General features: G+C 43.2%; 1 protein-coding gene across 1 annotated transcript in view; it reads right to left on the reverse strand.

The window, feature by feature from the left end:
* LOC140737272 (ADAMTS-like protein 2) overlaps window positions 1-20,881 on the reverse strand; it is a 149,151-nt gene that overhangs the window by 17,470 nt on the left and 110,800 nt on the right. Inside the window, exons 12-16 of the mRNA XM_073063628.1 lie at window positions 12,009-12,112; window positions 9,056-9,182; window positions 6,972-7,185; window positions 4,160-4,315; window positions 713-883 (exon numbers count right to left, since the gene is read on the reverse strand). Coding sequence (XP_072919729.1) covers window positions 713-883; window positions 4,160-4,315; window positions 6,972-7,185; window positions 9,056-9,182; window positions 12,009-12,112 — 772 coding nt within the window. The remainder of the gene's footprint in view (window positions 1-712; window positions 884-4,159; window positions 4,316-6,971; window positions 7,186-9,055; window positions 9,183-12,008; window positions 12,113-20,881) is intronic.

Below are 20,881 nucleotides of genomic sequence, written 5' to 3' on the forward strand. Positions count from 1 at the left end.
TCTCCAGTGCTGATCCCTTCAAAAAAAATGCAGGCTATCTCTGAGTGATCCATGTCTCCCGCTGAAGCATGCAGGCTAATGCTAGTCTACCCATCAATTGTGCCCCTCAACCATCAGACTCTTAAACCAGTGGGGATAAATTCATTCAACTTACTTGCCCCATCATTGCATTGCTCCCACAACCAATGGCCTCACTTTCAAGATCTCTTCATCTCATGTTCTCCATATTTATTGCTTATTTATTATAAATACTACTTCTTTTTGTATTTGCACAGTTTATCGTCTTCTGCATTCTGATTGAACACCTTAGTTGGATGGTCTTTCATTGATTCTGCTATAGTTATTATTTTATAGATTTACAAATCGAGTATGCCCACAAGAAAATGAATCTCAGTGTTGTATATGGTAACATATGTACTTTGATAATAAAATTTACTTTGAACTTTGGAAGCTAGTGGGCAGGACATCTGTGGCAAACTACTGGCTTCAGAAACAATGTGTGGGGGTGAATCCTCCAATAGATCCCAGTCTCATTCTCCTTTCATTATTCTGACCTGTGCCCCATGTCCAGTTCAGACTCCGGTGGGGGTCCCAGAGTGAGTGTAAGAGTCCAAGAGCCCAAGAAGGGGTTGCCACAGCCAAAGACAACACTGACATTGGTCCAGCTGGTGCACCAGTGCCTACTGTTCACACATCATTTCTGAACACCTACCTGCTCCCACTCCTGTGACACCCAGTGGGGCGGGCAGTCTTTATCTCCACAGGGGTGTACCACCAAAGGCTTCACTGTTGCATCACACTGTGAATCTGGCAAGACCTTCCCTTCGTTGTTTCTGCAAACCACATACCGCATCATCCGACCCTCACCACAAGCTCCCGAACACTGCAGCGGAATGGGGGGGGGGGGGAGAGAAAGGCTCAGATGTCAACACAGGCAGATGGAGGCCCATCAACAGCAGAGTGCCCAAGGCACACAGTACAGAACAGATCCTTCGGCTCAACAGGCTCATGCTGACAAAGATCCCATCTAAGCTAATCCCATTTGTCCATGTTTAGCCTATAATAGCTTTCTTATCCATTCACCTTTCTGAGTGCCTTCTAAATGTTAATTTCCTATGGCAGCTCATTCCATATACTGAACATCCTCTGAGTGATAACATGTTGCCCCTCAGGTACCTATTAACTAATCTGCTTCTAACCTAGGTTCGCTAGTTCTTGATTCTCCAACCTTGAGAAAAAGACTGTGCTCATTGGCCCCATCTATTCCCCTCATGATTTTAAACACCTCTATGTCACCCCTCATTCTCCTATGCTCACAACAAAAAACCTCAAGGGTCATGGATTAGGGATAGACTGACATCCTCTCGTAATTCCATGGTCTTTACCTTTTTGAAGAACAATAACCTTTTGGGTTTCTTTATTTTACAGCTGCCTGTTAGGAGACAAATTTCAAGGTTGTATAACGTATACATACTTTTGATAATTAATGTACTTTGAACTTTGAGAGAAGTGCAAAGAACACCAGCAAACTGAAAATCTCATACCAGCCCGATCTGGAAAGCACTCTTTCTTCCTGTCAGCAGTTCATACTCACAAGCTCTCCACCACCCCATTGTGGGAGGACCCATAACCCAGCAACTGCAGAGGTTCATAAGGGCAGCGCAACACCACTCTCACAAGGGCAAGCAGGGACCGTGCATTAAACACTGGCATTACGGGAGATGCCTGCAGCTCTAGAGTGGATACAAACTAAACTTACTGTACACCCCATTTCACTGGACTCTCTGGTGAAAACTGTGTTATGTGGAAGGTTCATGGATAAGGTTTTCATGGAGAAGGGGAAGAGAAAACCAACAGATGGATCAAGACAAGATCAGCAGGATGAAGGCAGGGTGCAGGTGAAACCACAAGTAGGAGATACAGGGATGGAAGATAGAGGGTGAGGGTGAAATAGCCTGAATGGATGAAAACTTGAAACTATGGATGTTGATAGACAACAGATGAGAACAGACCTAACCAAGTTCAAATCTATTGGCATTCAGCAGCAGCACAGTATATTGCAAACAAGACAAACATAAATTGCATGAGTGTGAATTAACATATATTATACACAACTTACTCCACAAAGTAAAAAATGTTCATATCACATTACTGCAAGTTGAGGGAAATATAGTCTGAGTGATGTTCGGTTGGTTCAAAAGCCTGCTGACTGTGGGGAAGAATCTGCTATAGAATCTTGAGGTGTGGGTCTTCAAGCTCCCGCATGACTGTAGCAAGGAGAAACGGGCCTGGCCTGAAAAGCAGGAGTCTGTAATAATGGATGCCAACTTCTGATGGTGGATAAATTAATGGAAAGTATTCTTAGAGATGGTATAGATAATTTCCTGGATAGACAGGGTCTGATTAGGAGCAGTCAACATGGATTTGTGCGTGGAAGGTCATGTTTGACGAGGGTAAAGCAGTGGATGTTGTCTATATGGGCTTCAGTAAGGCCTTTGAGACCAGATTCCACACGGAAGGTTAGTTAGGAAGGTTCAATCATTAGGTATTAATATTGAAGTAGTAAAATGGATTCAACAGATGGGAGATGCCAGAGAGTAGTGGTGGATAACTGTTTGTCAGGTTGGAGGCTGGTGACTAGTGGTGTGCCTCAGGGATCTGTACTGGGTCCAATATTGTTTGTCATTTACATTAATAATCTGGATGATGGGGTGGTAAATTGGATTAGTAAGTATGCAGATGATACTAAGATAGGTGGTGTTGTGATTAATGAGGTGGGTTTTCAAAGCTTGCAGAGAGATTTAGGCCAGTTAGAAGAGTGGGCTGAACGATGGCAGATGGAGTTTAATGCTGATAAGTGTGAGGTGCTACATTTTGGTAGGACTAATCAAAATAGGACATACATGGTAAATGGTAGGGCATTGAGGAATGCAGTAGAACAGAGTGATCTAGGAATAATGGTGCATAGTTCCCTGAAGGTGAAATCTCATGTGGATAGGGTGGTGAAGAAAGCTTTTGGTATGCTGGCCTTTATAAATCAGAGCATTGAGTATAGGAGCTGGGATGTAATGTTACAATTGTACAAGGCATTGGTGAGGCCAAGTTTGGAGTACTGTGTACAGTTCTGGTCTCCAAATTATAGGAAAGATGTCAACAAATTAGAGAGAGTACAGAGGAGATTTACTAGAATGTTACTTGGGTTTCAGCACCTAAGTTACAGAGAAAGGTTGAGGGGGGACTTGATAAGAGGTATTTAAAATTATGCCACAGCAGACCTTGGCAAAGGCCTTACTATGGCCCATATGAACTATGTCCACTGCCTTAACTTCATTTATCCCCTTAGCTACACTCTTTAAAAGAACTCAAAGAGATTCGTCAGACATGAACTCCCATGTACAAAGCCATGCTGACTAATCTGGATCAGGCCTTGACTATCCAAGTGTTGGGAGATCTTATCCCTCAGAATTCTATCCAATAACTTCCCTACAACTGCAGTCGGGTTCACTGGCCTGTAGTTGAATCCTTCAACAATGGAAGGACATCAGCCACCCTCCAATCTTCTGGAACTTGGCCAGTGGCTAACAATGAAGCAAATACCTCTGAAGGACCTCTGCATTTTCAACCCTGGCCTCCCATGAGGTCCGGCAGTCCACTTTGTCAGGCCCAAGGGATTTTCCCATATTAGCTGCAAATACCTCTTCATAATAATGTTCCAAGACCTCACTACTTATCATCCTAATTTCATTGGCATTCATATTTTCCTTAATAAGCACCGAGAAAAAGCAGGCATTGAAAATCTCAGCCATCCCATCTCAACAACAGTGTGTCTGCCCTGATTTCTGTTCCAGTAGTGTAAGGCGTAAGTATGAGGCTGGGGTATTAAGACTGCAGCATAGAAACAGCCAGTTGGCCCATACCCACCATGCCAACAATGATACTGATCTGAGCTAATCCCTTTTGCCTGTCACCCTCTACTCCTCTCCTGTCCATTTACCCATCAAATAGCTTTAAAGTATTGCAATCGTTTCTACCTCCAGCTCATTCCTGATATTGACAGTGTCAAGATGAATGCATGCCAGCTCCAGTGCAGGTCACACAATACTAATATGGAGATTGTTTTGGAGTGAACAAGGTTACGTATATCAGGGACGGCCCTTACCGGCCCCCAGTCCGATGCAGTCCAGCGCCGGTCACACGGAGGGCCTGTGCACTCCTTCTTGTTGCTTGGCTTGGTGTACTCATTGCACAGGCGAGGCTCCACCGAGCAGCGCACTTCCCGTCTCATCACTCCTCTGCTCCCACACCGGGCTGAACACTGAGGGCAGAAGGACAATTACCAGCTCCACACCGCTTGCGTTCGGCCAGCAGTTGCTGGGAACTCATTACATTGGAAACTAAATGCACAAGTTGGAGATCCCTCAACCAGAAAAGTAGTAGGAAACCATAGGGAGAATAGGGTTTGAGCTTTCTCACCACTAAAGTCCAACAAAGTGAGGGGTGGAGCCAGTGGATTGGACTACTCTGCCCATCAATGAGCTGGTGGGTGAGCTCACCACTGACCATTCCCTTTACACCAGACAGAACAAGGTTCATGTATTACTTTCATCTGAATGGGGCAGCTAACCCCAAACAGAAAGATAAACAGTCTCCTTGTATTTTGTCTGTTTGTAATTAACATCTCAGGCTTTAAGGAGCTTGCAATTAAACTTATTTTTATAATAGTTTTATTTTATGTATTATTTCAACCCCTATGAATTGTACCCGATGATCAAAAATGTTTAAAACCTGTTTGGAGATATCTGGCAGTGCCCAGCTGTCAGAAGATCATCAGTGGGTCCCAGATCTGGAGCCTCGGGATCTGTCCCCACACCCTCTCTCCCCGGTCACTACTCTGCCTCGAGAGCTGCTAATCAGGTAACAAAGGGTCAGTTTGGCTGGTCTTCACACCACAATCAACTTTGTGTAAGTGGCCGGAAAGTGGGGCAATAATACAGGGTTGAGGGTCAAATCCAATAACTGAAAAAAAAAAACACCACCACCAGGTGATCAAATCACTTCAAATTCATCACCTAGCTTTTGTTCGGTAACCCTGTAGGTTTCTCTGACTATATAAAATTCTAAATTGACCAACGGGGAGCATCGCATAAAGCAGGGAAGGGCCGAACAAGAATAACCTCTAGACCAAGTGTCCAACCTTTTTTTATGCCATGGACCCCCTACCATTAACAAAGGGGTCCATGGACCCCAGGTTGGGAAACCCTGCTCTAGACTGAGCTTCCCAAGCTCACTGATATACAAAACTACACTGTCAACAGTACCAGCTTCAGAGAGTGAACACATTGAACTAATAGGGATGAACAATATTTTCTTTAAATACCATCAAAAAATTCTAGAAAATCTCAGCAGGTCAGCCTATATCAAGAGAAGCTGAGCGATCAATGTCTCAGGTTTACAACCCTTCAGCAGAATTGGATGAGACAGAGATGCACATTAGCCATCAGCATGTGGGAGGGATGCACAGAACAATGGGAATGTCTGTTATAGGATGAGCCAAAAAGGGACCAGCACATTAAGCTATGAGGCCTTTTGTAATTATGTTGGGAATATGCTATTGTGTAGGTTGTGGAACCTGTTTCAGCAGGTGTGATAGGGAAAGAAGGTTGGGTGCAGGGAGATAGAAGGCTCTTATTTGTTTGAGAGTGACAGCCATTTGATCTGTGCAGTGTGAATTAGTGTACAAAATGTCTGTGTGGGGACTGTTGAGCTTTTAAAGAATATAAGAAAACCATGCTCAGCAGGTCAGACTCACAAAGGTGTGATAATTTTTTAAAAATAGAAAATGGAAAATGCAATTAAAATTTAATACTTACTACGCAAAAAACAAAAAATGACATCTCATGCTGGGCTACAATGTCCCTTGTCCATTGGCTCCAAGAATGATAAACAAAAATCTGAACAACATTGTAAATCTCTGAGGTACAAATTGCTTCACAAATTGTTTCAATATTGGATAAATAAAACAAAGTACTGCAAATATTCCTTCATCCTCGTTGCCATGGACAGCAACTTTTTTTTAAAAGCATTTCCAAAGGGAGGAACAGACAGACACCGAGGAAAGCCCAAAAGAGATGACACCAAAACTAAGAGAATGTTAGGTGGGAGCTCCCATCTATAAAAAAAGTCTTAAAAATTACAAAAGGATACATGTTCTCGTGTAAGGGTTGAGTTGTTCTCCAATCTTGGCAATTTACTTGCAAACGTTTTGCCACCATGCAGGGAGACATCGTCAGTGCGCTGTATATACCTTTCAATCAGCTGATTGGTCATCATTTCAGAATTTCAATTATGATGTGAGGAGGAAATCCCACTGCCGATTGGTTGTGCATTGTGCGTTGTGTCTGGTATTTTGCCCGCATCGGATCATAAACAGGATCAAAGACTACGTGTTTGTTTACAGAATTGTTTGCGAAAACCACAATTCTAGGAGTTCTCTTGCATGCCCCATACTTTCACTGATGCCCAGTCAAATTTCTGCCCCTGAGCAGTACACTGACGATATCTCCTCTCATGCCAAAGAAACATTTGCAAGCAAATTGCCCAGATCGCCCCACAACTCAACCATCAACCACCCAAGTTACACATCTTCCAAATTATTTCCAACAAAAGGATACAATTCATCTGTGGGAACAGGTACAACCAGAACTAGGGGCTGTAAATATAGTTTACATGCCAGCAAACCTTGCAAGAAATTCAGAAAGATCATCTTTGTACAAAGAATGGCAAGTATGTGAAACTCACCACCAGTCAGTTATAGTGCAGATAAAAGTTAATGAAAAGAAAAGTAAACATGAGAGAACACAAAGGCTCTCCTGATAGCATTACAGGAACAGGTATGGGAAGAGACTAATGTGAGACATAAACAATGGTAAATTGTGAAAGGCTTTTCATATAACGTTCCAAAGCTAGATTACCTCTGACCATTCCGACACCTCCCACTGGGGCCCACACCCCTTGTTTTTGCAGAGTTTACGCTCCACGGGCCTGGTCAGCTCGGCACCTTCACACAACTCGTCATAAACTGAGCTGTCAAAACCAGGAGCAATCATCTTCCAGCACCGTACTGTCCTGAACTGATAGCCTTCCCCGCAGGTCCGTGAACACTCACTCCATCTGCTAGTCTCCCACCTGCATAATGTCCGGAACAAAGAGAGACAGAGTGAAACCAGCTGTTGCAGGAATCAGTCAGGTGTTGTTGTGCTGCAGGCACATCTCAAACTCACTGATGGGCAGATCAGACTTGAAAGGAAGAAAGGCCTTAACTGTTTCAAAAAACTCAAAAAGGGAAATAATGGCTAGATAGCTCATCAAAACCCAGGCAGCCAAATCAACGTCATTACACCAACACTTACTGAATAACAAACTGCTGGGAAAGCTCAGCAAGTTGAGCAGTGGAGCGGAAAGGCAGCTGCTAATGAAAAGGAGAGGGTGACACGAGAATGACTTTCTCTACCCCTCGTTTTTATACCACTAAGTGCCAGGGGCTACACCAGGGGCTCCCAACCTGGGATCCATGGGCCCCTTGCTTAATGGTATTGGTCCATGGCATAAAAATAGTTGGGAGCCCCTACTCGACACTCAGTCCTGATCCAGGTTCTCAATTGAAAGCATCAACAGTTCCAACAAACTGCTGGAGGAACATCTGTGGAATTCCCCTCCATAGATGCTGCTCAAACTGATGAGTTCCTCCAGCGGTTTGTTTTTCTTGCTTCAGGCTGCAGCATCTGCAGTCTCCGTGTGGCACCATTTAGCTACATTAGTGGTTCTCCCAAACCATTTCTTTCCATTCATCTCTGCAGTATGTCCAAGGTTTCGATCTCCTCTGGAATATCACTGTGGCTTCACATTCTGCAACCTTGTCCCAATTACGCCAGCATCAATTAAAAGAATTTTAACTTTTGCACACCAACTATCCCAAATCCACCTCGGACTCTCTCTCCAATTTCAAAATTACATCAGTCTTGCATATTCAATCTCCACATTGCTCTCCACTGTTCCCTTTCATGAAGCAGGAAGGGGTTGGGCAGGGGGAGTAGAGGGAGGTCAGGGGCACCTTAGCCCAAACTGTCCGGGTAGGAAGATGATCAAGGTCCAATAATCTTTAAAAAAAAAACCATGGCCCATGAACCACACCCGATGCCAGCCCCCTAGGCCTGAGTCAACGTAGTAGTATAGCCCATAATAGGCCATATAAAGCTCTTTGTGTAAAAAGAACATTTTTAGTTACTTGAGTAAAGAAAACCAGCTTGCTGCCCCTCACCTCTTTGCTAGTGAAGCTTTCAGCTGGTGTTTCTTTCATGCTGAACTAGTGTTCCAACAACCTTAGGTCCTCTGTCCCACTGATCTAAATTTGGCTTCCATTCAAATTTCAAACAAATGTCTTCAAGATCACAGGCCTCTAGGAACGTAGGTAAGTCTGGATTGAGAAGGAGTCCTCACCCTAACTTGGTTATTTCAACGACAGTGAAAAGTACAAGGGCTCTCATCCTCCTCGTCGGAAGAAACAATTCTACTGGACTCCAAATTCAATGGCTTTCAAGGTGCTCAGAGCAAGTACCCACCAAATCAAAACTGCAACAGTGCAAGCTGTGAGGACAACGTGTAGTGGTTGGGTAATTAGACTAATAATCTAAAGGCAGAGACCCTGAATCCCACTATGATTCAAATGTCTGCATTTTTTTCCCAAAAAAATGGAAACCAACTTTAGTGGAGAGGATAAAATGGGTTAGAAAATTATTAATGTAAAATGGGAGCATGTATCGCAGAATTGTTGGGCCGAAGATGTTGCTTCTGTGCTGTACCTCTCCACGCCTCTGTATCCATGAAGCTAGCTGTCTTCCGAAAGCAAGCACGGCCTGATCCAGGTTTTCAATAAAATCTCTGACTCTCATCAGAAGTGGCCCCGAGTCAGCTTCTTCTCCAAATTTGGTGTGACAATCCCACAGCACACAGGAAAATAACATCCACCTGCATTTGAGTAGTTACCCAGATCGCTTACCTGGGAGGGCATTCCCTTCCTAAACAAAACTCGTGTGTTGGCTCGGGCCTGGTAACAGCATCACAGTGAGATTCGTCCACCTCCACTCCATCATACCTGACACACATAGCATAAGAAGTGGTAATCCCTGCAATGAGGAGAGGATTACAGTTCATTCAACATCGCTCCATCAGCTTCGAATCAGTTGCATTTAGACACTTTGTTCTGACATCAGCTAGGGGTCACGTTTATGGGTTTGAGACCTGATCATCAAAGCTCGACGGACACCACACAGCAGTACTGACACTTCCCCTTCCCCCTACCAAATATGGTGGTAAATCCAGACTTTGTCTGCCTTCTGAGGTGAGCAGAGATCCCATGATAATATTTCTTAAAAGGTCAAACAATTTTCCCTGGCATCCAATACAGTATGTCCCACATTCTCTCTCCACCCCCCCCCCCCCCCCCCCCCGGAAGTATGCACACACAGGGCATTTAAGTATCATATTTAAGGTTGATATTCAGACATACTAAACGTCTCTGAAATCAACTGCATCTACCATATTTCTGCTTAACTGAAAAAACACTTTTTTCCTGTAGACTTTCCCATCAATATTTGTATCATTTGCAAATTTCTTCATGCCTTTACATTTAATTCTAAATTATTAAAATTTACTCTAGGCTAAGGGCTGTGAACCTAGATGGCTAAAGATTTCCTGTCACAAAAACACCATTACCTTTGCTTCCTGCCACTATATCAGTTTTGATTCCAGTCACTCTCCCTTTTATCCAATGGGTTTTTAATTTTTGGACTAGCCTATCAAGTGGGTTATGTCCAGAGTTTAGCTAAAATCTACATAGGCAACCTCAAAGCCACCATCCTCATCAACTTTCACTCCCTCCTCAAAGAGTCAGACACTGCCTTCCCTTAACTAGTCCTAATTGCCCCCGAATTTATCTCAACCTGTCTATTTAATGATTTATAGTCTCTTACAATCTCTTCCAATAACTTGCCTAAAGATAAAAGTAACCACCCTGTAACCCTTTGATTTTTGCCTACAGTGCCTCCCTTTTTAAACTAGCAACCTTCCAATCATCTGGGACCTTGCCTGGAGCTTGGGAGTTTTCAAGGCATTGGTTGTATATCCCCCAGAATCGCATCACTAAAACATTACATCATCCAGTTCCCATTTGAGGGAGCTTACTCCTTATAAACTAGTCAGTACATATTCTATAATTTTACACCGTCTGGATTTCTGAAGTACTTCATTTCTTTGAAGTATTGTGGGTCATCTAAATATCCCAAATGGCTGAATATAAATATGCAAATAATCCTTTCACTACAGCGTTGGCAATCTACGATTCAAACAACAATAAAACAGGAAATGTGGTGCTTCTGAACAATGAACTCAGTGTTGTCTTTCTGCAGCCACCTCATCACACCCACCTACACTTTAGAGATCCAGATTATTATGTGTGGAAGGGCAGTACACATCAGGAGATGGCATTAGGTTGGAAACTTAGCAGGGGGCCAGTAGGAAGGTCACCCAAAAAGGAATCTTATCTTTACTTTCTCAGACTCTGCCCCGAAAGTTAATGCTATTTGTTAGCACTGCTTGTGACACCTTCCATTACTCAGTTGTGACTACAAGCAGATGGACTGGGTGGTATTTGTCTCACTGCTGGGCAATTTTCCACATTAATAACAATGTTACTACCATAGAAGCACAGCTAATTCTGGAGCAAAAGGATGTCGTCTGCTCCTATAGACTATGCAGTATCCAGTACTTTCAACTATTTCCAGACAAAATGTGAATCCAATAGGTTGAAGACTGTGATGGTGGGAATTTCTGGAAGAAGTGGGGTAAATCATCCATTCAGCTGAATGCGGTTAACACTCCATGCTGGGTCCCAGACATCGCTAGAGCCTGTTAGCTGTTTATCTGTCCACTAGTTAGATTTTAAACTGCAAAGGAAGTGCTGTGAGGGATGGAAAGGACAAGCATAACAGCTCTGAGAGGGTGAGGCCAAGACAGCTGAGTCATGGGGCACTCAGTGTGTGACTAGTCTTCATTGTCTATCTGTTCTTGATGGCAGTGGTGCAGAACATGCCTGGGTCAGGCTATACATGAAAAGGAGAGAAAAAACTTAAGCCAAAAGTCAAAAGATAGACGAGTTCCAGCAAAAATAGGCAGATCAGTGGCTTACCAAAACTGGAGAATTTGAGATTGAGCTGAGAAGGCTGACGTGTGCCCAGACAGCAGATGAATTGCAGTTTCTTGAGCTTCTTGAAATAGTGAAAAGATGGAGTCGGAGTGGGATGGAGAATTAAAGCAGCCTCTCCATTGGTATAACACACACAAAATTCTGGAACTCAGCAGGCCAGGCAGCATCTATGGAAAAAAAGTACAGTCAATGTTTCGGGCCAAAACCCATCAGCAGGACATTGACTGTACTTTCTCTCCAGCCCCCCATAGGTGCTGTCTGGCCTGCCAAGTTCCTCCAGCATCTTGTGTGTGTTGCTCGGATTTCCAGCGTCTACAGATTTTCTCTAGTCTCCTGGCTTGCCAGACATATCACAGATATTCCCTTTGTCCCATCCATCCCTCAACCTCCATGCCATCTCCACTGCAACTTAAAATAATTTCTATCTTTCTTTTATAGTTCTGCCAAGAGGCCTTGGGCCTGAAACATGAATCACATTTCTCCTTACACCGATACTGCCTAACATGCTGAATGTTTCTGTCTTTATTTCAGATTTGCAGTGTCTGTTTTTTTTTAATTTTCACCACTGCTGACGCTTAGATTTGGCAGGACTACTGACTCTTGACCTGATCAGTTGGCTGTGGGATAAGAGGCCTGTCCATTGCACAATAACAACATAAATCAGCCCCAAATCCCGCCCTCCAAATGGTTGAACAATTAAAGGCCCTGTACTTGTATAAGTGAAGGGCTGTAGTGTTTCCAAAGGCACCTGTGGTACATGTGGAACTGCAGGGTGCGTACGCTGATACCTTCCATCTGTACATGTCAGCCAGACTGATGTCATGGTCAATGTCCCCACCTTCAAACTCAATGCTGCAACAAGGAAAGAACAAGGGGTTGAATTTAATTACAGCACAGAGAAGAAAATCCAGGGAAAACTGCGGAACTTTCTAAACAAATGGATGAAAGATCAGGTTTTATGAACCTTTAACAATCGCAACCTTTAGCCATTTAATTCACAAACTTGAGCTAATTGCAATTTTCAATGACTCATCTTCTCAACCTCTAACTCCAGTCATTGCTCGACTTAACCCATATCCCAGACCAGGTTCCCTGGAGGTAGTCACATGGTAGGTCAGGTAGGCAGTTCCTCACAGCCCTAAGTTAACGAGTCACCTCCAGGTGATAGGTAGACACCAGCCCAGGTGAGGCCTCATTCCCTCTTCACCTCACCAAGCACCAGGAGAATCCAACAGCACAGGCCTGAAGAACCTGGTAGCCTACTCTGGCTCCCAGTTCATCTGTAACCCTTCTATGTGGTTGCAGTGACAACTCAACAATCAAACTGACTGAGAAAAATGCTTTTCTGGTGAGTGGGCTGGGCCTTTTGACCACTCTATTTGTTAACCTTTCTAACTGGCACAGGTCCATGAAGCATTGAAAACAACAAAATTGCAACCTTGTACTGGATGGAAAAAAAGAAATGATACGAGTGATTACATTCCTCCACCCACCTCCAAGGGGAGTTTCAACCACATTACTGTCTCCCCTTGTAGCTGCACATCCATTCTAGGAGATCAACTGGCTATTTGCTACTTCCTCCACAGCCTCAAATTCCCTTTTCCTCAGGGAAGCTGCTTTTTCTTTGAATTAGAATCCTTGGCAATTGTCCAGCAGTTCTCCTACGTCATCCCTAGTGTTATTCCAGCCTGGCAGATTGTCAGACAGGCACAGGTAGAGAACTCAGCCCAAACCTAATCCCATCTTCAAAGAACCAATAAGGGTCACTGTGGAGTGGCTACTGAGGGAATGAGACTACGAGGAGGACAGAGAGTGAGATAGTGTGATCACCAGGAGAGGGCGATGGAGAGCGATTTATAGGAGAATGAAACTGTGAGGATGAATGATCCATGAGGAATGAGATGGGGGAGGAATGGAGTGAGAAAAGAGAAAGGGTGATCTATGGAGGGAGAGAAGCAGGAGGAAGAGTGATCAGTGGGGGGAGGAGGTGGGGGGGGGGGGGTACAGAGAGAAAGCCTGGAAGCAAGTAGCAGGCGACTCTGGGAACCTGAGCGGGTGGGAAGGCTGACCAATGCACGAGTGAGACAGCAAGGAGCGTCACCAATGAGACAAATCTATGCCTCCCCCCCCCCCCCCACCCCAAAAGAGACTGGTAACAAACATCATGAGCTGCTAGCAATGAGGTCAAACTACACAGAGGTTTGAGGGTCACTGCTAATATCCTTTGTACGTATCAGCCTGTGAAATGTGCTCAGATCAAAGAAACCACACGAAAGAACGAGTTCCTTTAAAGACTGCAGTAACAAGCTGACCTTACCGGCTGTGTTTTGTTAGATTATTTTTCTTCAGATAGAGACTGATAAATGACCTAAAAGATATTTAATGCTCTACTTAAAAGAAGAACAAGGGAGCATTTATTGTAGACTACACAAACTGTGAACGATTTAATGTTAGTTCTGAAAAGCAAAGAACTTTTTGGTTTGGCACCACAGTAGGTGGTTAGCGCGACATTATTACAGCTTGGGGATTCAGAGTTCAAAGTTCACTTCCAGTGCCATCTGTAAGGAGGCGAGGTATGCCTTCCTCATGGAATGCTTGGGTTTTCCCTGGGTGCTCTGCTTTACTGTTACTTAGAATTTATCTAAATCTTACATCCACCCCACAACGTGAGGCAGTAAAATTTTTTGCATTATGTCTCCGTTGCAATTCAAAGGTACATTTAATGTCAGAGAAATGTAAACAATATACATGTGAAATGCTTTTTCCTCGTAACCATCCATGAAAACAGAGGAGTGCCCCAAAGAATGAATGACAGTTAAATGTTATAACCCCAAGAACCCCCAGTTCCCCCTCCCTCCCACGTAAGCAGCAGCAAGCACCGATTCCCACCTCCCCCACCAGCAAATAGCACATCGGCACCCACCACCGAACACTCAAGCGTGCAGCAAAGCAACAGCAAAGACAGACTTGCAGTACCCCAAAGACTACTCATTCACCCAATATTCGATATACCACAGGCTCTCTCTCTAATAAGGGAGAAAGGTGTCTCCGTTTCACAGACATGTGAATTTATGTCTAATGGCTTATAGAAAGAAGCTATCCTGTTGAAATAAGCCTATTGGTCCTGACTTTTATGCTGTGGTACCATTTGCCAAATGGAAGCAGCTGAAACAGTTTATGGTTGGGGTGACTGGTGTCCCCGATGATCTTCCAGGCCACCTTTCTGCACTTGCTGCTGTAAATGTCCTCAATGGAGGGAAGTTCACATCCACAGATGCACTAGGCTGTCTGAACCACTCTCTGCAGTGCCCAACAGTCAAGGTCAGGGCAGTTCCCACACCAGGTGGTGATACAGCCAGTCAGGATGCTCTCAATGGTGCCCCTATAGCAAGTCTTGAGGATTTGGGGGCTCATGTCGAACTTCTTCAGTCGCCTGAGGTGAAAGAAACGCTGTTGCGCTATTTTTGACACATACCTGGTATGTATGGTCCAGTGAGATCTTCAGTGATGTGTATTCCAAGGGACTTAAAACTACTCACCCCCACAGTCTACAGACAAACCAGGGAGGTTAACTGATCACTGTAAATAGTCCCATGACTAGGTTAAATTGGGGCTTTCAGGGGTTGCATTCCTTGAAGGGCTGGAGAGCCTACTCAGCACTATATCTCCAAATAAATAACTTCATGCAGACAATTAGATTCTTCAACTTGGCAAGGCTTACTTTATCTCCTGAATCAGAGACAGACAACAGGGTGGTCAAAGCTATGACTGAATATGACAATAAATGAACATTGGAAGGTGTTTAAAAAGGAATTTAACTCAATAAAATATACCAGCATGCATTGAAAGCAGAAGATCTTTTCACCAACTAAAGAGCTGCGGTCAAAGGAGAAAAGGGATAACATGAAGGTGAAGGATGGCATGCATTAACGTGCAAAGAACAGTGCCAATTAAGGGCACAGGAAAACAAAGAAGTGAAACATAGAAAAACATAGAAAGTAGGTGCAGGAGTAGGCCATTCGGCCCTTCGAGCCTGCACCGCCATTCAGTATGATCATGGCTGATCATCCAACTCAGAACCCTGTACCTGCTTTCTCTCCATACCCCCTGATCACTTTAGCCACAAGGGCCATATCTAACTTCCTCTTAAATATAGCCAATGAACCGGCCTCAACTGTCTCCTGTGGCAGAGAATTCCACAGATTCACCACTCTCTGTGTGAAGAAGTTTTTCCTCATCTCGATCCTAAAAGGCTTCCCCTTTATCCTTAAACTGTGTCCCCTCGTTCTGGACTTCCCCAACATCGGAAACAATCTTCCTGCATCTAGCCTGTCCAATCCCTTTAGAATTTTATACGTTTCAATAAGATCCCCCCTCAATCTTCTAAATTCCACTGAGTATAAGCCTAGTCGATCCAGTCTTTCTTCATATGAAAGTCCTGCCATCCCAGGAATCAATCTGGTGAACCTTCTCTGTACTCCCTCTATGGCAAGAATGTCTTTCCTCAGATTAGAGGACCAAAACTGCACACAATATTCTAGGTGCAGTCTCACCAAGGCCTTGTACAACTGCAGTAGAACCTCCCTGCTCCTGTACTCAAATCCTTTTGCTATGAATGCCAACATACCATTTGCCTTTTTCACCGCCTGCTGTACCTGCATACCCACCTTCAATGACTGGTGTACAATGACACCCAGGTCTCGTTGCATCTCCCCTTTTCCTAATCGGCCACCGTTCAGATAATAATCTGTTTTCCTGTTCTTGCAACCAAAGTGGATAACCTCACATTTATCCGCATTAAATTGCATCTGCCATGAATTTGCCCACTCACCTAACCTATCCAAGTCACCCTGCATCCTCTTAGCATCCTCCTCACAGCTAACACCGCTGCCCAGCTTCATGTCATCTGCAAACTTGGAGATGCTGCATTTAATTCCCTCATCTAAATCATTAATATATATTGTAAACAACTGGGGTCCCAGCACTGAGTGAAAAAGACTACAATCTGCTGTTAAGTTAATTTCTAAATTGTTCGATTTCTTAAATTGTCATTGTGGTTTTTTTCCTCATTTAAAAGCCTTGTACGCACTTCAGTCTTCACAGGTCACAGCTTCCATAAATGGCCCTCCACCTTCTCATTCAACTGTGTTTGAACTATAAAGTAGTTCATAGAAAGTCATAACCTTCTGATCCAATTTCTATTGGTTATTCAGCAACACAAACTGCACATGTATTATAGATGACATCACCAAACTCTGGATTGACACCCACACAAAGGCAAACGTTGTCATGAAGTGCTCTTTCAAAATTCCCCATCTATTTGGAAGGGCGTCATGGGAAATTGAGCTGTACCATGGGAAAACATCAGCACTTTTTTGTGTGTGGTTTACACAGAAAACAGGTCCAATCAGATTTGTTATCTAATATAAAAGCAAAATAATCAGGGCTATATTGGGCTTTTATAACCCTACACAGGTAAAACAAGTTAACAGAACCTCTGTGTTAGACTTGGAACATAGAACAGCACAGCACAATGTTGTGCCAACCTCTTTAATAAACTCCAAGATCAATCTAACTCTTCCCTCTCACATAACCCTCCATTTTTCTTTCATCCTTGTGCCCTTCTAAAAGTCTTTCAAATGTCCTTAATATATCTGCCCCCGCCACCACTCCTGGCAGTGCATTCCATGCAAATACACCTGACACCCTATACCTTCCTCCAGTCTCTTAAAATTATGCCCCCTCATATTAGGCATTTCCACCCTGGGAAAATGTCTCTAGCTAAGCCTCTTATCGTCTTACACACCTCTATCAATTCACTTCTCATCCTCCTTCGCTCCAAAGAAAATAGCCCGAGCTCGCTCAAGCTATCCTCATAAGACATGCTCTCTATCCAAACAGTATCCTGGTAAATCTCCTCTGTACCCTCTCAAATCTTCTACATCCTTCTTATAATTAGGAGACCAGAATTGAACACAATCTTCTATGTGTGTTGTAACCAGAGGTGTTTTTTTTTTTAAAAAGACCTCCTAAACCTATACCTTCTTGTTTTTAGTGTCCCGTCCTTGGGAAAAAGACTTCACCGTGCCTGTGCCCCTCACGAACTTACATACCTCTATCGGTTCATCCCTCAATCTCGCACGTTCCAGAGAATAAAATCCTAGTCTACACAACTTTCCCTTGTAATTCAGGCTCAAGTTCAGGTAACATCCTTGTAAATCTTTTATGCAATCTCTCTTGTGCGATAACATCTTTCCTATAAAAGGGTGACCAAACTGTACACAATCGTACACCAACATTTATAGAACCGCATTAGAACTTCTAATAGATTAGGATCCAGACTGTTGTTTTATTATGTTTTTTAGCTTCCTTTACACTTGTTTATTTGTTTATTTAATCACCTGTTTGTCTGTAAGATATTCAGTTCTATACTTTGCAGAGCTGAAGACTCAGTCTGTATCTATTCATAGGTCTCTTATCTCAATTGGTTCAGACCAATTTGCAGCATATAAGTAAAGCAGGAGTTCAAGATCCTGTGTTATTTCTAGCCTTGCTTGCTGATACAGGCTGACCCTATCTGACCTACACTATATTGCACATAGAATAAAACAGCTGCAACTATACATTATGCACCTCATTCTTAGCTTCCAAGGAATCTTCTGGAAAACATCTCCAGATCTAACAACCTAGCATCATGAACAGGATAGCTGCGAGGATTAAGGATAGGGAGGACCCCAGATGAGGAAAAAGTTCAGGCATGCACACTCAACAGGAGGCAAGGTCAGCCTCCTCACTTTCCTAATCATTAGAGAAACAACTAGTTCCTGCCTCAATACACTATTTAAAGGAACTCTGAGAGAAGTTAAAACCTGGGAATTCTCTCCTCTGTTTTAAGTGAAATTAAACAGTAGATGTGCATAATTTAATGATTTGGTGTAATCTATTTAGCTACGTATGGTTCATATGCATTCCGGTTGTACAATCTATTCATTCAAGCTATAGGCTCCCATTAATTGTAGCTACTTATCCCCAAAGGAGACGAACAATTGTTCTATCTCTACACATGTAGCAGAAGGAGAATCACAGCTCCGGCCAAGTTAGTGAAAAAATCTACTACAGGAAAAGGGAAAATGGAACCTCCAATTGTTACGTGTAAAAAGACCAAGGCTTTGAGTTCTTATCCAAACTAAATATCTGACTGGATAAGACCAGCGAAGAAATCAAAATGAGATATACCATCAGTGTTGTGTCAAATTGTGTCACTGCTAGATGATTTTAAAGGGCATGGGGTAAGATCCAGACTGCCTGAAGGAAAGAAGAAAACTGGATGGGTGTTGGCAGCATTATCACATCTCAGAGAACTTGCTCAGTTACATAGTCAAGATGATAAAGAGATCGAAGAATCGAAAGAGCACGTCAGTATATTAACTGAACAAGTGAGAAAACACAAACAGAAGGGTGACCAAGTCAAAGTGAACGATACAAAGCTCAGATACTGAGTGTGGAGAAGCACAGCAAGGTCTTCAGACAGCAGTCTTGTCACTGATCCTCCCTATTGTGATACACACCCTACATCAGACAATAATCCAAAACAGCACCTCTACCCAAATTTAGAGTATTGCAGAATGGACATGATATAGATACAACAGAAACCTCAATTGGTTCAAGTGATGATGACAATGATGAAAAAAATAGGACTGGCAGACTCCATTAACATCAAAGCAAGTGAGATTGCACAAGCATGAAGACAGATCCTATGAAATACAACAAGTGTTTTCTCACAAATCTGCAGAACCTGAGAAGTTTGATACATGGCCTAAAGAAGTTCTATATCCTAAAAATCCTCAAACCCTGGTCTAAATTTCTGCGTATGAAGAATACGTATGATTGGCATCCATATGATGGCACCCAAATAGTGGCCACTATGTTACCTCATCAAGTCAGGACAGTTGATGTGTGAAGTTAATACTGACATAGGAGAGGATGAGCAAAATCTACCAGGTAGTTGGAATGCCAGGAAAATATTAACAAAGCCCAACACCAGACTGGGGAAGGGTGTCAGCTGCAAGCAGAGGAATTCTGAGGACATCCCTGAATGTTAGAAAGACTTCAGAACAGTGCGGTTGAACCACACAGGAGTTCCAAATGCCAATAAAGATAGCATTGAAGTATCACGCGATGGTCCACTGAAGTCGACCTTTATGGATGGTCTGAAGTCAAATGTGGCCAGAAGATTAGGTTAACAACATTGAATTGGAATGAATAAGTGCTAGATGGAATTCAACCCAGATAAGTGTGAAGTGGTTCATTTCGGTAGGTCCAATTTGAAGACAGAATATAATATTAATGCTAGGATTCTTGGCAGTATGGAGGCTGTTCAAGCAAGGAAAGCTACTGCCACACATAGAACAAAAGTCTGATCAAGGACTACATCTCTAGATAGGGACTGCCATGTTGCATTGTCTCTGACCAAGGGACACACTTCACTGCGGAATGAACATTGAATGGTCTTTCCTCTGTCCACATCGCCCAGTCATCAGAACAGCTGGAACGAATGAGCAGAACACTCAAAAAAAAGACTGACAAGGTATCATGAGAAGGTTATACGATCTCACTGTGCCTCAGAACAACCCCAAACTACAAGACCAGGTCAAACCCTTTTGAGATGGTGACAGGACAATCTATGTCATTACCCAGAGCTGTTGACCTCAGAAGGTTGATATACATATTATTACAGGCAGCATGGTTAGCATTTGTGTGAATCTAACCCAAACTGTTCAGTCCATTTCTACACAGGTTTCTGCTGCAATCCAGGAGATGGGACAACACCTTGATTCCTGCGGAGTGGGTTCTGCTTGAGAAACTTGGTGGGAAGGACCCTACTGTTGATCACTAAGTCAGCAGTAAAGGTTGAAGGAAAAACAAAGTAGATACACACCAGAAAGTGAAGCTGGAGATAGTTAATGTGCTAGTAACATCTCGCTTACTATCTATGCTGCTGGGCTCCAGTGAATACATCACCAGCCAGCCAGAAGATGTTCTGCAAAGTCACTAACCCACTGGACAGAATTAGTCTTGACACTGGTACCACACTTATTGACCTCCGATTTTTATGATGTACTGATTAAAAATTTTGTATTTAGAATCAAAGGAAGGACTGCTAGATACATGTCCAGATTATTGTTTCAATAGTTTTCCCTTGTAGTTTTAATTTACTTTATGCTAGCTGATATGTTTGGATAATCACCTGCTTGTGTGTGAACATTTTGTAACATGTACATTAATTTCCATACTTCTGCTGTTACTGTCTGCAAGGCTGAAGGGTGACTCAGTCAGTACCTGGTCACAGGTCTCTTACCTAAACCAGTTCAGATCCGTTTACAATATAAAAGGAAGCATGTGCTCAAGGCCAGCTGTTACTTCTTTTCTTGACTTTCTTAAAGGACTAGACTGACGAGTACTAAGATGAACATAGAACCGTAAGACACAGGTGCAGAATTAGGCAATTCAGCCCATCACTCTGACATTCTGTTCGCCCCGATATTCAATCACAGCTGACTAATTTGCTCCCTCAACACCATACTCCCGACTACCTCACTTAATCTTTTGACACCCTTACTA

The sequence above is a fragment of the Hemitrygon akajei genome, chromosome 12 (genome assembly GCF_048418815.1).
Source record: "Hemitrygon akajei chromosome 12, sHemAka1.3, whole genome shotgun sequence".
In the NCBI taxonomy this organism is placed as follows: Eukaryota; Metazoa; Chordata; class Chondrichthyes; order Myliobatiformes; family Dasyatidae; genus Hemitrygon; species Hemitrygon akajei.